This window comes from Benincasa hispida, chromosome 3 (genome assembly GCF_027475165.1).
Source record: "Benincasa hispida cultivar pf3 chromosome 3, pf3_genome.v1.1, whole genome shotgun sequence".
NCBI lineage: Eukaryota > Viridiplantae > Streptophyta > Magnoliopsida > Cucurbitales > Cucurbitaceae > Benincasa > Benincasa hispida.
The window spans coordinates 59,079,413-59,097,097 of NC_143480.1; the positions used below are offsets into that span (position 1 = coordinate 59,079,413).

General features: G+C 44.9%; 1 protein-coding gene across 1 annotated transcript; it reads right to left on the reverse strand.

Annotated features, from left to right (window-relative positions):
- Nucleotides 1-16,508: 16,508 nt before the first annotated feature.
- LOC150037423 (uncharacterized) lies at nucleotides 16,509-17,189 on the reverse strand. The gene has a single exon (XM_090311995.1). The coding sequence runs from the start codon at nucleotides 17,187-17,189 to the stop codon at nucleotides 16,509-16,511; it is 681 nt and encodes a 226-aa protein (XP_090168121.1).
- Nucleotides 17,190-17,685: the final 496 nt, after the last annotated feature.

The window sequence follows — 17,685 nt, forward strand, 5'->3', positions numbered from 1 at the left end:
ATCTACAAGAGAAAATGAGACCAAGTCGGTAAAGTACAAACTTTTAAGGCTTAACTTGTGGCAAAGGGTTATACCCAGAGAGAGGGAGTGAACTATGAAGAAACTTTCTCTCCCGTTGCCATGATTAAGTCGATTAGAATACTCTTATCCACTGCCACCTTTTATGACTATGAAATTTGGCAGATGGATGTCAAGATAGCCTTTTTAAATGGCAATCTTGAAGAGAGTATCTATATGGCTAAACCAGAGGGGTTTATTGCACATGGTCAAGAACAAAAGGTTTGTAAGCTTCAAAAATCCATTTATGGGTTGAAACAAGCTTCTAGATCCTGGAATATAAGGTTTGATATTGTGATCAAATCATATGGCTTTGAACAAAATGTTGACGAGCCTTGTGTTTACAAGAAGATCGTCGATTCTACTATAGCATTCTTAGTTTTATATGTCGATGATATTCTACTCATTGGGAATGATGTAGGATATCTTATTGACGTCAAGCAATGGCTAGATACACAATTCCAAATGAAAGATTTAGGAAATGCGCAATATATTCTTGGGATCCAAATTGTTAGGAATCACAAGAATAGGACACTAGCCATGTCTCAAGCATCTTATATAGACAAAATGTTGTCTAGATATAAAATGTAGAATTCCAAAAAGGGTCGTTGCCTTTCAGACATGGAATTCATCTGTCAAAAGAACAATGTCCTAAGAAACCTCAAGAAGTTGAGGATATGAAAAATATTCCCTATGCCTCTGCAGTTGGAAGCCTGATGTATGCAATGTTATGTACTAGACCTAACATTTGCTACTCAGTAGGGATCGTCAGTAGATACCAGTCTAATCCTGGACGTGATCATTGGACTGTCGTTAAGAACATCTTAAAGTATCTCAGGAGAACTAGGGACTACATGCTCGTGTATAGTACTAAGGATCTGATCCTTACTGGATACACTGACTTTGATTTCCAAACTGATAAAGATGCTAGAAAGTCTACATCTGGATCAGTGTTCACTCTATGTGGAGAAGCATAAAACAAACCTGTATAGCTGACTCCACAATGGAAGCTGAATACGTAGCTGCTTACGAAGCAGCAAAAGAAGCAGTATGGTTGAGGAAATTCTTGACAGATTTGGAAGTTGTTCCAAATATGCATCTACCCATCACCTTGTATTGTGACAACAGCGGTGCAATTGCAAATTCAAAAGAACCTCGAAGCCATAACGGGGAAAGCACATCGAATGCAAGTACCAACTTATCCGGGAAATTGTACATCGTGGTGACGTTAGTGACTCAGATACCTTCTGAGCAAAACATTGCTTATCCTTTTACAAAAACCCTTATGGCTAAAGTTTTTTAGGGTCACCTACAGTGTTTAGGTCTACGGTGTTTCTAAACTAGGACAAGTGGGAGATTATGTTGGGCGTGAATGCCCTAGTTTATTGTGTTCATATGTTTATTGTACTCATATGTAATATTAATTTCTCACAGTTAAATTCAGCACGTTTGATCCTACTAGGAGTTTTAGTCCAAGTGGGAGTGTTTCGGATTTTATGTCCTAAAACTCATAGTTTGTAATATCATATTCTTATTCAATAAAGTAGTTATTGAAAATCTTTAGTAAATTTAAATTCTATATTCATGAATCCAATAAATTAAGGTTCCGAGGCTATTAAGTTTAAGTTTGAACTTTATGTAGTGACATAAATGTGGATCAAGTTCAAATATATATAGCCAAAATGGTCTACAGTATATGAATAAGGTTGGGCACCTTATTCTTGGGACACTTGAATGCGGCCCATTTTGTAGTTAGTACAAACGATGTGATCCTAAACCGTTCATGTGGATACATGAAAATGGGGGCATCCTATATAAAGAGTTTACCCCCGCCGGGCCCGATGACCGTTCGGGGCACCAAACGAGCTCTGTTCCCAAAAGCATTTGCGCGCACGACTTTTTGTCATCATTCTGAACACCCGTGTCTGTTTTCAAATTTTCACCAACCGGAAAGTTCGCGCACTAAAATTGGGTCCCGGGGCACCCTCGCGACGACCGATAGTAGTTGGCGAAACAAACGAGCTCTGTTCCCAAAATCGTGTGCGCACACGAATTTTTCTCATCGTTCTGAACCCCTGGGTTCGTTTTCAAATTTCGCTCGCTGGAAAGTTCACGCACTAAAATTGGGCCCAGAGCACCCCCGCCGGGACCGATAGCTGCTTGGGCCACGAAACGAGCTCGATTCCCAAAACTGTCTGCGTGTATGGCTTTTTCTCATCGTTCTGAACCATTGGGTCCGTTTTCAAACTTTCGCCCGTCGAAAAGTTCGCATACTAAATTTGGGCCATGGGGCATCCCCACCGGGCCCGATAGCCGTTTGGGGCACCAAACAAGCTCCATTTCCAAAACCGTCTATGCGCAGGCCTTTTTCTCATCATTCTGAACACCTAGGACCGTTTTCAAATTTTCACCCGTGGGAAAGTTCGTGCACTAAAATTGGGCCCCGGGGCACCCCTGCCGAGCCCGATGGCCGTTTGGGCACCAAACAAGCTCCGTTCCCAAAATCGTCTGTGCGAACGGCTTTTTCTCATCGTTCTGAACCCCTGGGTTTGTTTTCAAATTTTCGCCCACCGAAAATTTCGTGCACTAAAATTGGGCCCCAGGGCACCCCCGTCGGGCCCGATAGCCGTTTGGAACAACAAATGAGAACCATTGCCAAAATCGTCTACGCGCACAGTTTTCTTTTATCGTTCTGAACCCCTGGGTCCATTTTCAAATTTTGGCCCGTCGGAAAGTTTGCGAACCAAAATTGGGCCCTGGGCACCCTCGCCGGGCTCGATAGCCGTTTGGGGCAACAAACGAGCTCCGTTCTTAAAACCATCTGCCCACATGGCTTTTTCTCATCATTTTGAACCCTGGGTTCGTTTTAAAATTTTTGCCAGCCGGAAAGTTCGGCACTAAAATTGGACCTAGGGCACCCCCACCAGGCCCCATGGCCATTAGGGGCACAAAACAAGGACCATTCCCAAAATCGACTTCACGAACGACTTTCTCTCATCTTTCTAAACTCCTGGGTCCATTTTCAAATTTTCATCCGCCGGAAAGTTTGCGCAATAAAATTGGGCCCCAGGGCAACCCCGCCAGGGCCCGATAGCCGTTTGGGACACCAAACGAGCTCCGTTCCTAAAACCGTCTGCGTGCACGGCTTTTTCTCATCGTTGTTAACACCTGTGTCCATTTTCCAATTTTTGCCCGCCGAAAAGTTCGCTCACCAAAATTGGGCCATGGGGCACCCCCACGGGGCCCGATAGCTGTTTGGGACACCAAACGAGCTCCGTTCTTAAAACCATATGCCTGCACGATTTTTCTCATCGTTCTGAACTCTTGGGTCCGTCTTAAAATTTTTGCCAGCCGGAAAGTTCGGCACTACAATAGTCGTTAGGGGCACTAAACAAGGATTGTTCCCAAAATCGTCTGCACGCACGGCTTTCTCTTATCGTTTTGAACCCCTGGGTCTGTATTCAAATTTTTGTCCGCTGGAAAGTATGCGCAATACAATTAGGCACTGGGCACCCCCGTAGGGCCCAATGGCCGTTTGGGGCATCAAACGAGCACTGTTCCCAAAACAAACTGCGCGCATGAATTTTTCTCATCGTTTTGAACCCTTGGGTTTGTTTTCAAATTTTCGCCCGCTGGAAAGTTCGCGCACTAAAATTGGGCCCGGTGCACCCCCGTCGGCCCGATAGCCATTTTGGGCACCAAACGAGTTCCGTTCCAAAAATTGTCTGCCCGCATGGCTTTTGTCATCATTTTGAACACCTGGGTACGTTTTATAATTTTCGCCGGCCAGAAAGTTCGCGTAAAATTGGATCCCGAGGCACCCTGCCCGAGCCAGATAGCCGTTTGGGACACCAAACGAGCTCTGTTCCCAAAACCGTCTGCGCGCACGGCTTTTTCTCATCGTTCTGAACCCCTGGGTCTGTGTAGAAATTTTCGCCCACCGAAAAGTTTGCGCACTAAAATTGGGCCTCGTGGCACCCCCACGAGGCCCAATAGCCATTTGGGGCACCAAACGAACTCCGTTCTTCAAATTGTCTACGCGCATGGCTTTTTCTCATCGTTCTAAACCCCTGGGTTTGTTTTCAAATTTTCGTCGGCTGGAAAGTTCGCGCACTAAAATTGGGCCTTGAGGCACCCCTGTGGGGCCTGATAGCCGTTTAGGGCACCAAACGAGCTCCATTCAGAAAACCATCTGCGTGCACGGCTTTTTCTCATCGTTCTGAATTCCTAGGTTCAATTTAAAAATTTTCGCCCGCTAGAAAGTTCGCGCACTAAAATTGGGCCTCCAGGAACCCCCCAGGCCCGATAGTCATTTGGGGCACCAAACGAGCTCCATACCCAAAACCATTTGCCCGTATGGCTTTTTCTCATTGTTTTAAACCCCTGGGTCTGTTTTCGAATTTTTGCCTGCTAAAAAATTCACGCACTAAAATTGGGCCCCGGGGCACCCCCAGGGGTCGTTGGCCGTTTGGGGCACCAAACGAGCTCCATTCTCAAAACTGTCTGAGTGCACGACTTTTTCTCATCTTTCTAAACCCCTGTGTCCCTTTTCAATATTTCGCCCGCCAGAAATTTCGCGCACTAAAATTGGGCCTCGGGGCACCCCCGCCGGGCTCGATTGCGTTTGGGGCACCAAACGAGCTCCATTCCTAAAACCGTCTGCGCGAACGACTTTTTCTCATCTTTTTGAATCCCTGGGTCCCTTTTCAACTTTCTGCCCGTTGGAAGCTTGCGCACTAAAATTGGGACCCGGGGCACCCCCGACGAGCCCGATAGCTGTTTGGGACACCAAACTAGTTTTATTCACAAAATCGTTTGTGCGCACGACTTTTTCTCATCGTTATGAATCCTTGGGTTCGTTTTCAAATTTTTTCCTAACGGAAAGTTCGCGCACTAAAATTAGACCCCAGGGTACCCCCGCGGGGCCCGATAGCCATTTGGGGTACCAAACGAGTTCTGTTCCCAAAACCTTCTGCGCACATGACTTTTTCTCATCATTTGAATCCTTGGGTCCGTTTTCAAATTTTCGCCCACCGAAAAGTTTGTGCACTAAAATTTGGCCTCGAGGCATCCCCGGCGGGCCCGATAGCCATTTGGGGAACAGAGCTTCGTTCCCAAAATCGTCTGTGCGCACAACTGTTTCTCATCGTTCTGATCCCCTAGGTTCATTTTCAAATTTTCGCCGCTGGAAAGTTCGGGCACCCTCGACAAGCCCGATAGCCATTTGGGGCACCAAACGAGCTCCGTTCCCAAAATCTTCTGCGCGCACGACTTATCGTTCTGAAGCCCTGGGTCTGTTTTCAAATTTTCGCCCCCCGAAAAGTTCGTGCACTAAAATTGGGCCCCGGGGCACCCCCGTCGGGACTGATAGTCGTTTGGTGCAGCAATCGAGCTCTGTGCCCAAAACCATCTTCGTGCACGGCTTTTTCTCATCGTTCTGAACCCTTGGGTCCGTTTTCAAATTTTTGCCCACTGGAAAGTTCGCGCACTAAAATTGGGCCCTGGGGCACCCCTACCGGGCCCGATAGCCGTTTAGGGCACCAAACGAGATTAGTTCCAAAAACTGTTTACACGCACGACTTTTTCTCATCGTTCTGAACTGTGAAAATCGGATTTCCATTATTCCTACTTAAGTAGGTGGCTAAGGAAATTAACTAAGTGAGAGGTAAATCCTATGTTAAAGTGAAGGAAATTAACTATTTTCCTTGAGTAGCTTTGAGTTAAGCTTAAATTGATGAAAATTGACTAAATGTTGCACTAGGCATTGCCATGTGTTGGCCATAAAATCTTGGAGAGATTACTTGGGCCAAGGGAGAAGTTGAAAAGGTAGTGACGCATGCCTTGGAGGTTAAACCAACGCATTAGGCTAAATGGATGCATTGAAGGGTGGTATGCGGTTGAAGGAAGGTAATCGAGGGTGATGCATAGGGGTGGCACGCGAGCATGCGAGGATGCATGGGATAAGCTAGGATGTGGGCCAAGGCCAACGATGGAGGGTGGCATGCGTCGATGCTCAGCGCCTATGTCAAGCGCCCATGCGTCGAAGCCAAGCACCCATGCCAAGCGCCTATGCGTCGATGTGGCCGAGTGAGCCATGGTAAGTCGATGCAGCCAAGCTCCTATATGTCGATGCAATGAGTGAGGTCATACATTGGTGTCGTGCGACCTTGCTATGCATTGGAGGTTGACGATGGCTTGCACGATGGATACGTTGGACATAGGCCATGCGATGAGCTAGGCTGGACGCATGGGGTTGGCTCTTGCGATGGTTAAGGCTTGTGATGACTGAGTAAGATGGATGCGTTAAATGCGTTGGATGATGGATGCGTTGGATGCATTGGATGCGATGGACGTGATGGACGCGAGAGGGTAATACTATGCATTGAAAGGAGTGTTGGTCGTTATCCTAGTTGAACGCATATGAAGTTAGATGAACGCATATGAAGGATGGACGCATTCAAGGATGTCATCCAGACATGTAGCTTGTCAGGAGGAATTCTTAAGCCTTAAGTAAAAGAGGTGGACTCATAAGACGACATGCAAAGTTGAGAGCTATGCGTTGGTGAAAGGAGAAGAAGCCAACTTGGCTTGCGCTGATGTAAGAATGTATTGATGGTGTGAAGAAAAGACACTTGAACATGCAGCCAAGTAGGAGGTGTCGGCCGTGGAGCAATCTCTGACGCCTATAAATAGGGCCAAGGACTTCAGATGAGAACTCAAATTCTCTTCAAAGGACATAAAGAAGAGTGTGTGAGGACTAATTGGGAGAAGATTATGCGTTGATGGAAGAATGCATGCGTTGGTAGCAAGACCATACATTGGTCAAGAAGTTCCAAGAGGGAAGATGCTGTCGGGCAGAAAAGACAGGAAGTAGCATCAATTTGGAACGAGGAGTTCTCCCAGAATACTCGTGTGTTTGGAGTGATTCTAAATCCATATGAAATCTAGGAGAGTCTAGTTTTAAGGGTAGGGCTGCTGGAGAATAAGCTACAAGGTATCGGGTTGGAAATGGAGAAAAAGACAGAAGGGTCAGGCTGTCGGGTAAGCTTGGGTCAGTCTTGAAGATTTTGAGATTCTGGCCAAACCACAAGACGTTCTGAGCTAAGATTTTATGGTAAGCTTCCTGAGAAATTTTAGAAGATGTTTTTAGAAGGAAGTATCTTAAAATAAGTTCTGGAACTATGAGTAATATAAGCTGATAATTGAATCTGGTATTTAGGGTTCAAAAGGGAACCAAGGAAACCTAAGGAACTTCTAAAGAGAGGTTCCTAAACGATCAAGGTGAGTGATTATTGTGTGTTGTATTGTTGATATAATTTCTATATATTGTTAAATATATATAGGGGATAATGTTTAATTGGCATGATCAGGGATATATATGTTTATCTGATTACTATGCTTGTTAAGATATTGCTTGTATGTTTGATTTGGAAATTGAAATTGTACCCGGGATGTATAGTTAGCATGCTTGAAAAGGGTACTTGGCGGAAAAATAGAGTCGGCTTCGGTCGGTGGGAAATGATAGTCGGTGACGACCGGCGGGAAATATAGTCAAGTTACCTAAGCATAGCTAGCGGGAAAATAGTCGATGTGCACATTGGCGGGATAATAAGGTACAAGGAAAGTTTCCACAGGAATTGTTGTTGTCTTAGTATATGTGTGAAAGTACTGGGGAAAATGTAGGATCATGCCAGGGATAACCAATGGTAAAGCTGGGGATGTTTTTATATGTGATAACCAGCGATCAAGCTAGGGTTGATTGTTTTAACCAGCGGTCAAGCTGGGGATTATCCAGCGGTTTGGCTGGAAAATAATATTGAACTTATGGTTCTTGTTGACTATGCATTGCTTTCCAAAAGTATATTTCTGTTGACAAAGTTATTTGTTTATCTAAAGGCACCACTCATTGGGCTTTATAGCTCATGTTTTCCATTTTTTATGTTTTACCACCACCCCCCCCCCCCCCCCCCCCCGGTAGCAGAAGGTGAGGAGTTCCAGGGTGCTGCTAAGGTCAAGGTCTGCCACAAGCCACAGTTACACTTTTGGAGGGTTTTACAGTTGTTGTTGTAAACTTTATAGTTAAGTCTTGGAGTTGTATAAACTTTCATTGTTGTAATAAAATGGGCCCACTTAATTAGTTGGTTGTTGAATTTGTTCATTGGTATCAGAGTTATTTCTGTAAGAATTATTAGGCAGTAAGTGTCAACAAAAGGGTTGATAACTGCTGCGGTCATGCCCCTTTCCCAGGTTCGGAGGGTAGTCTGGGGTGGGGTGTGACAACTTGGTATCAGAGCATAAGTTTCTGGGATAATTGAGGAATTAGTTTATACCAGCTTAGTATCGGAACATAAGTTTCTGGAAAGTTGAAGTGTTAGTTGAAGTTTGGTATCAAAGTATATGTTCTTGGAAGCCCTACTGCCAGCACCCACCACATTAGCCATGCTCCCAGATTACCCTCTTAATGAAAGAGAATATGACTACGGTAGTTACTAGCCCTGCTGCCAGCATCCACCACCTTAGCCTTCTAATCTAAATACTAACCTGTTAGACGTTAATAATGTATGCATATGGTATGCCTCCTTAAGGTTCTACCAAATATTATATAAACACATGCATACAACCATGATATAACATCTAAGGGGAGAAACATCCACAGATGGGCCCAAACATATCTAACAAAGCCCTAGTTCCTATCAAAACATGTGTACATAAGCAAATGATCAACCTAAGTCTTCTTAATAAGCCGAGTCTTTTAGTGGCAAGCAGCAGCAGGATCAACCCTGAGGAATCTGACCACTACCTGAAAGGAAAACATGGAAATTTTGTGAGCTAAAAGCCCAGTGAGTGACTATAGAATCGTATTACATCATGCATTACATCATTATAAACATGTAAATATACTAATGAGTATCTCAAGCAACTATCTCTAAATGTAGCTTTAAACCATTCTTAGACATCGTTAAACATCATTATTCCTAGTTGAGAACGAGCCTAAATGCTCTAGCTCCCAACGTTTATTACTGGCCAAGAGATCCATACTTTGACCTCTCATTCAGAACTACCTACGTGCACGTGGTCATACTAAGTATCGTCATACCTTAGGTACTTTTGCTTAGATACCTTCTCAAACTTGTCCTTCAGTATCGAGCTACTAAGATACCTTCTCAAATGTCTTTCAGTATCAAGTTGGTCAGGTACCTTCTCAAATGTCCTTCGGTACCGGGGTATTTCGTAGCATCAAATTAAGTTTTATTACATATCATTTACACAAGAACTCATTCTCTCATATCCTTCCTCTAGGAAGCATATTTCAACATTAGAAACTTAACTTTTGTAATGATTACATGACATACATTGGCCTGTGTTACACATATACAAGCCGGGAAATATGCGTTAAGTTATTCTTCAACCATTTGTTGCTTGAGGGGGTATAAATTCATCATTAACGTCACTGTAACTTACTTGACCTTATATGCATAAGTGTTGAAACATTAAGTTCACTTAGTCACTCACTGCTCGTCAGGGCTCTCAACGGTTTATACACCTTTCCTAGCTCTTCTTGGCCTAAAAGGACATAATTTCCGGTTAAATTACTTAGAATTCTTAGCAAAACACCTCAAATAGTTCATTTACTAATGGAACTTTCATCAACAAAGACAACTTTACTAGCGAAATCCTCATGAGCGAGATCAGTGAGATCCTCATGAGGGAGATAGAGCTTTTCCTGGCAAACTTTCATCCTAGCGATACTTACCTTACCAGCGATACTCAGCCCAATTTCTAGCGAGATTTCCTTCTAGAGCGAGATCCTCATAACAAAATCAGCGAGATTTCCTTCATAAGTGAGTTCAGTCACATATCTCGCTATAACTCTCCACGGTGAGCTGTTTTCTTGTTCTTCCCAAGCAGTTGTCTGCTTATACACCGATTCTCTATTACAAATTAAAAAATTCATAACTCGAAATCCAAAGCAAGTTTCAAGAAACTTCCTTCTACAAACTTGTTTAGAATTAAGTTAAATTTCTTACCTTAAAATTTCAGCCCAGAATTCCTTATAGTTTGGCTTAGAACTTCCAATCTTCACCTCGGGCCCTGATTAACCTGAGATTCTGCCTCCTCTGCACTTTCTTCACTTCTTGTTCTTCTCCTCCTACAATCTTTCTTTGGCAAGACAACCTCGCAAACTAGATTCTCTCAGCTTTCGAATGGCACTGATTTCACTAAATTTGCTCATGTCAATTGCCGAAACCATGCTTTTTGAAGTTCCTCTTCCAAAATCTTCCCGCGGCCTCCCGAGTTCAAGGGTTAACCGCCACATCACCCCTTATTTAATATGTTTTTCCATCCCTTCCCTCATAATTCCTATAAATAAACATGAATTGCTACTTAATAAATATGTAATATAACATTTCTTTGGCTAAACATGCTTATCTAGGCACCCCCACTAGGCATAATAGCTGTTTGGGGCACCAAACGAGCTATGTTCCCAAAATCGTCTGTGCGCACGGCTTTTTCTCATCGTTCTGAACCCTTGGGTCCGTTTTCAAATTTTCGCCCGCCGAAAAGTTCGCGCACTAAAATTGGGCCTCGGGGTACCCCGGCGGTCCCATAGCCATTTGGGGCTCCAAACGAGCTCCGTTCCCAAAGCCGTCTACACGCACGGCTTTTTCTCATCGTTTTGAACCCCTGGGTTCGTTTTCAAATTTTCGCCGTTAGAAAGTTCGCGAACTAAAATTTGGTTCTAGGGCACCCCTACAGGTCTCCATAGCCGTTTAGGGCACCAAACGAGCTCTGTTCCCAAAACCGTCTGCGCGCCCGACTTTTCCTCATCGTTACGAAGCCCTGGGTCCGTTTTTAAATTTTTCCCCGTCGGAAAATTCGTGCACTAAAATTGGGCTCCGGGGCACCTCCGCGGGGCCCGATAGCTGTTTGGGGCACAAACCGAGCTCCGTGCCCAAAACCTTTTGTGCGCATGACTTCTTCTCATCGTTCTGAACCCCTTGGTCCGTTTTCAAATTTTTGCCCGCTGAAAAGTTCGCACACTAAAATTAGGCCTCGAGGCACCCACGCAGTGCCCTGTAGCCGTTTGGAGCAGCAAACGAGCTCCGTTCCAAAGATCGTCTATACGCATGGCTGTTTCTCATCGTTCTGAACACCGGGTCCCTTTTCAAATTTTCGCACGCCGTAAAGTTCGCGCACTAAAATTAGGCCCCAGGGCACCCCTGCTGGGCATGATAGCCGCTTGGGGCACCAAAGGAGCTCTGTTCGCAAAACTTTCTACGTGCACGACTTTTTCTCATCGTTTTGAACCCCTGGGTACATTTTCAAATTTTCGCCCGTCGAAAAGGTCTCATACTAAAACTGAGCCTTGGGGAACCCTTGTAGGGCTCGATAGCCATTTGGGACACAAAACGATCTCCATTCCCAAAACCGTCTGTGCGCACGACTTTTTCTCATCATTCTGAACCCCTTGGTCCGTTTTCAAATTTTCGCCCGTTGAAAAGTTCGCGCACTAAAATTAGGCCCCGGGGCATCCTCGCTGGGCTCGATAGCCGTTTGAGGCACCAACCGAGCTCCGTGCCCAAAATCGTCTACGCGCACAGCTTTTTCTCATCTTTCTTAACTGTCACACTCCGTCCCAGGCCACCCTCCGAGCCTGGGAAAGGGCATGACTGCAGCAGTTATCAACCCTTGAGTTAACACTTACTGCCTAATAACTCTTGCGAAAATAACTCTGATACCAATGAACAAGTTCAACAACCAACTGTTTTAGTTAAGGAGATAACAACAACTGATTAAGTAGGCCCATTTTATATTACAACAATTTAATGTTTATACAACTCCAAGACTTAACAACAAAGTTTACAATGACAACTATAAAACCCTTCGAAAGTGTAACCGTGGCACATGGAAGACCTTGACCTTAGCAGCACCTTGGAACTCCTCACCTTTCGCTACTTTGGGGGGGGGAGGGGGGGTAAAACATAAAACATGGAAAACATGAGCTATAAAGCCCAGTGAGTGGTGCCTTTAGATAAACAAATAACTTTGTCAACAGAAATATACTTTTGGGAAAGCAATACATAGTCAACAAGAATATTACCACAAGTTCATTATTATTTTCTAGCCAAACTGTTGGACAATCCCCAGCTCGACCACTGGTTAAAACAATCAACCCTAGCTTGAAAACTAGACTCTTTTAGCTTTCATATGGCTTTGGAATCACATCAAACGCGTGAGTATTTTAGGAGAACTCCTCATTCCAAGTTGATGCTACTTTCTGTCTTTTTTGCCCGACAACATCTCCCCTCTTAGAACATCTTGACCAACACATGGTCTTGCTACCAATGCATGCGTTCCTCCATCAATGCATAGTCTTCTCCCATTAGTCCTTACACTCTTCTTTATGTCCTTTGATGAGAATTTGAGTTCTCATCTGAAGTCCTTGGCCTTATTTATAGGCATCCAAGATTGCTCCACGGTCGACACCTCCTACTTGGCCGCATGTCCAAGTGTCCTTTCCTCACACCATCGATGCATTCTTACATCAACGTAAGCCAAGGTGTCATCTTCTCCTTTCACCAACGAATAGCCCTCAACTTTGCATGTCTTCTTATGCATTCACCTCTTTTACTTAAGGCTTATGAATTCCTCCTAACAAGCCACATTCCTGCCATAAATTTTCAAATTGAAATTCAAAATTAAATAATTTTGACTAATTTCCACGCCAACACTTAAATCCCTGCACTTTTACTTCAAATCCAAAATTCCAAACACGCCCTTCAACTAAGGACAATTACTAAAAAAGAAAAATTACATTATTATTAAATAATAAAAAGGTGTGGGATGTTACATTCTTTCCTCCTCAACGAACTTTCGTCCTCGAAAGTTCATCGTTGAAAAAGCTCTGGGTACTGGGCCTTCATCTCATCCTCTCGCTCCCAGGTGGCTTCCCTGAACTGGTGGTTCTACCACAGGACTTTCACAAAAGCAATTTCCTGGCGGCACAATGTCTTTAGCTCTCTGGCAAGGATCTCTATGGGCTTCTCCTCGTAGCTCAAGTTATCATTCAACTGTAAGGGCTCGTAGTCAACTACATGGGATGGTTCTGTCACATACTTCCTTAGCATCGAAACATGGAAGACATTATGAATTGAAGACAATGCTGGGGGCAAAGACAAATGGTAAGCTACAGGGCCAACTCGTTCCAGGACCTCAAAAGGTCCAATGAATCTCGGACTCAACTTTCCCTTCCTGCAAAACCTCAGAATAACTTTCATGAGTGCCACCTTTAAGAACACTTTCACCCCAGTCTCAAATTCTAGGTCCTTATGTCTTACATCGACATAGCTCTTCTGTCTGCTCTGGGTTGTTTGCATACGAGCCCTGATCTTTTGTATTGCCTTATTTTTGGTCTGCAACAATTCAGGTTCTAACAATCTCCTCTCTCCTACCTCATCCCAACACACAGGGGACCTGCAACTCTTCCCATATAGGGCCTCAAAGGGTGACATCCCAATAGTGGACTGGTAGCTATTATTATAAGCAAACTCCATTAAATGCAAGTAAGCATCCCAACTTCCTCAAAACTCTATGGCATAGGCACGCAACATGTCTTCCAGTATCTGATTCAATCTCTCTGTCTGCCAATCAGTCTGAGGATGGAAAGCTGTACTGAGGTCTAACTGGGTCCCCAAAGCCACCTGGAGACTTTTCCAGAAGTTAGACATGAAATGAGGGTCTCTGTCCAACACAATGGACACGGGCACTCCATGCAATCTTACCACCTCCTTCATGTATATCTATGCCCACTTATTCACTGGAAAGGTGGGATTTCCAGGTATGAAATGTGCTAGCTTCGTAAGTCTGTCTACAACGACCCATATCACAGTGAAACCTTTGACTGTCCGAGGCAACCCCACGATGAAGTCTATAGACACATGCTCCCACTTCCATTCTGGTACATTCAATGGCTATAACAAGCCGGCTGGCTTCTACCTCGGGGCTTTGACCTGCTGGCACACCAAACACTCACTGACGAACTCTGCAACCTCTCTTTTCATATCATTCCACCAGTAGTAACATTTCAGGTCCTGATACATCTTGGTGCTGTCGGGGTGAATCGAAAATAATGAGCTATGAGCCTCTGACAACAACTCATCTTTAATGTCACTAACCGCTGGCACGCACAGACGCCCTTGATAAAGGAGGCCACCTTCTGCTGAAACTGAGAATTCGCTCTCCTGGCCTGACTCCACCCTACGAACTCTCTCTTTCAGATAAGGGTTGTCTCACTGGCATCAATAATCTTCTGCCTTAGGCTTGGTCGCACCGACAACTGTGCCAACTGTGTCGTGACCTTTCCCACCACCACTGCAATCTTTGCCCTCTCCAGTTCCTTGCATAAGTGAGTCTGTCTGGTAATGAGAGCTTCTGAATGGGCTACCTTTCTACTTAAAGCATCTCCACTACGTTTGGTTTCCCTGGATGATACAAAATTTCATAGTCATAATCCTTCACCAGTAACAACCACCTTCTTTGCCTCATGTTTTACTCCTTCTGAGTGAAAAAGTACTTCAAACTCTTGTGGTCGGTGAAGATCTGTATCTTCTCTCCATATAAGTAATGTCTCCAGATCTTAAGAGCAAAAACCATCGCTGCTAACTCCAAGTCATGCGTGGGGTAGTTCTATTCGTGCTTCTTCAACTGACGTGGAGCATAAGAAACTACTCTACCCTACTGCATCAATATGCCTCCCAACCCCTTCTTGGATGCATCACTGCATCAATACGCCTCCCAACCCCTTCACAAGCCTCATTCCAAACAAATGCTGTTTCTTTCCGGGTCAACTGAGTTAATGGGGCAACTATGCGAGAGAAGTCCTTTACAAATCGTCTGTAGTAGCCTGTAACCCCAGGAAACTGTGCACCTTACTGACCATGGTTGGACGAGCGCAACCCGTAACTGCCTCCACCTTTGCAGGATCCACAGAGACACCTTCCTTGGATACCACATGCCCTAGAAAGGACACCTGCTTCAACCAAAATTCACATTTAGAAAAATTAGCATATAGCTTATTGGCCCTCAACGTCTCCAGAACTTTCTGCAAATGCTCTTCATGCTCGGCCTCTGTCTTGGAATAAATCAAGATATCATCAATAAAAACAATCACGAAGGTGTCAAGGAATTCCTTGAACACTGCTAGTGCATTCGTTAGACCGAATGACATCACCATGAACTCATAATGTCCATACCTCGAACGGAAAGCTGTCTTGGGTATGTCACTATCCTTTATCCTCAGCTGGTGGTATCCTGACCGAAGATCAATCTTAGAGAATACCGTAGCTCCCTGTAACTGGTCAAACAAATCATCGATCCTGGGAAGGGGATATTTGTTCTTGACAATGACCTTGTTAAAATCTCTGTAATCAATGCACAGACGTAATGATCCATCTTTCTTTTTCACAAACAAAATAGGTGCACCCCATGGTGACACGCTAGGGCGTATGAAACCCTTGTCCAATAACTCCTACAATTGGACCTTTAGTTCCTTCAACTCTTCCGGGGCCATCCTGTACGGAGCCTCGAAATAGGGGTTGTGCCTGGCTCCATTCAAAGGCAAAATCTATCTCCCGTTGTGGGGGCAGTCCGAGAAGATCTTTTGGAAACACGTCTAGAAAATCCCTCACTATTGAGTCCGAAGTCAAGGTGACTTCATTCTCTCTGTTGTCCACCATACTGGCCATAAAGCCTCAGGCTCCTTGGTTGAATAGCCTATTGGCCTTCAATGCGGATATCACTTTGGGTAGGACTATGGTCCCAACCCCTTTAAACTTAAAACTGGCCCCTATAGGAGGGTTAAAGATGACCTCCTTGCGGGAGCAATCTATGCTGGCATGGTTAGCAGCTAACCAATCCATGCCTAATATAACATCAAAATCGTGCATATCTAAAATTATCAGGGTTACATCTAATGCGCGATTGGCTACCTCTACCTGACATGCTTTTATCTTTTCTATCGCTAACATGATCTCTCATGATGGAGTGGAAATGGACAATGCAAATGGCAACGGTTCTGAGTTTAACATGGCATGCCTCACAAATACAACAGATATAAGCGAGTGCGAAGAGCCAGAGTCAAATAAAAAAAGAGCATGGTGTCCCAAAATGGGAAGTGTAACTGTCACCACGGTGCCTGACTTCTCGGCCTCACACCGAGTGGTAAAAAATACCTTTCCCTACTATTTCTGGTGGCCTGAGCCTCCCTAGAATGAGCTTACGGGCTGGCCCCTGTGCTCAGGCACATTCCTCCTCGGGCATCTATTTGACATTTGCCCCTTCTGATCACATCGAAAAAAAATCCCAGAGCCGGCTAGACAATGTCCCTAGTGTTGCTTACCACAAGTGGTACATATCGGTCTGTCCTCCTTGCTAGTCACAGCCTGGGAACCCTATTGTCCCCACTGATGTGGAGCATTCACTGTGTTCTGGCTCCTCTGCTGATGTTCAGGAACCTTGTGCTCGGCCTTCCTTTTCTGCCCTTCGGAGGTCCCAATCCCGAGTGACCTCCTGTATTCGTCACCCACCTGGGAGTCGGCATCAATCCTCACGGCGGCCCGTAGTGCCGCACCATATGTCTTGAGATCCAAGGCATGCACCATCCCCTGCAGTCTGCTCCTCAGGCCCTGGATAAATCTCTTGGTCCTCGAATCCTCGGTGGCTACTAGTTCAAGAGCAAAGCGAGACAACTTATTGAATTCTTGCTCGTATTCCTCCACTGACATAACCCCCTGCCGCAAGTTCAAGAATTTTTCCTGTTTATTGTATCGGGTGTTGGCCGAGAAGTACTTCTCATAAAAGCGTTCTTTGAACTGCTCCCAGGTTGCAAGTTCACCACCAGTGTCAATCATCTTTTCTGCTGAACGCCACCAGATTTCCGCATTACTAGTCAGCATGAAGACCGCGCATTGAAGCTTGTGCTCCTCCGGGCACCTCATAAAATGTAATATTGTCTCAATAGATGAAAACCACATCTCTACATTGACGGGGTCCCCCAACGATCCATCAAAGGGGCGGGGGTCATACTTCCGAAAATCTCTCAGATGTTTGGCCTCAAGTGACAGGCCCTGCATGTCTCTATCCTATGGTCGGATCTGTCGTAACTGCTCAGGTGGCACCGGCTCCCCCTGAGCCTTGGTCTGGGTAGGCTGCCCTGCCATCGTGCTATGGATCAATTCCTGCAGCTTTCCCATTACGGCGGTTTGTGAACCCCGAATCCTAATTTCTCTACTTGAGTATGTTCCCTACTAAGACTAGTGTGATGAGTAGGTTGATGTGGAAACTAGTGTGGAATGGTAGAGGAAAAAGTGGAGATTTGAAGAAAAGAGGAAATTTGGAAGTTTAACTCTTGGGGAAAATTTGGAAAATTTGGCTAAGTATAGAAATTGGTGGGTTGATGCGTTGGAAGTGTGGTTGGGGATGGCATGCTGCTGAAGGAAGAAAAATGGAGATGATGCGTTGGAAGGCACATGAGTAGGGGAGGCATGCATGGAAAGGCAGCCCATATGTCGAAGTAGAACGCCCATGCGCCTAAGCACCCGACCAAGCACACCCATGCGTCGAGCGGCC

What these genes read in the sequence shown, in the direction of transcription:
- LOC150037423 (XM_090311995.1), bottom strand. Translation starts at nt 17,189, where the DNA reads ATGCAGGGCCTGTCACTTGAGGCCAAACATCTGAGAGATTTTCGGAAG.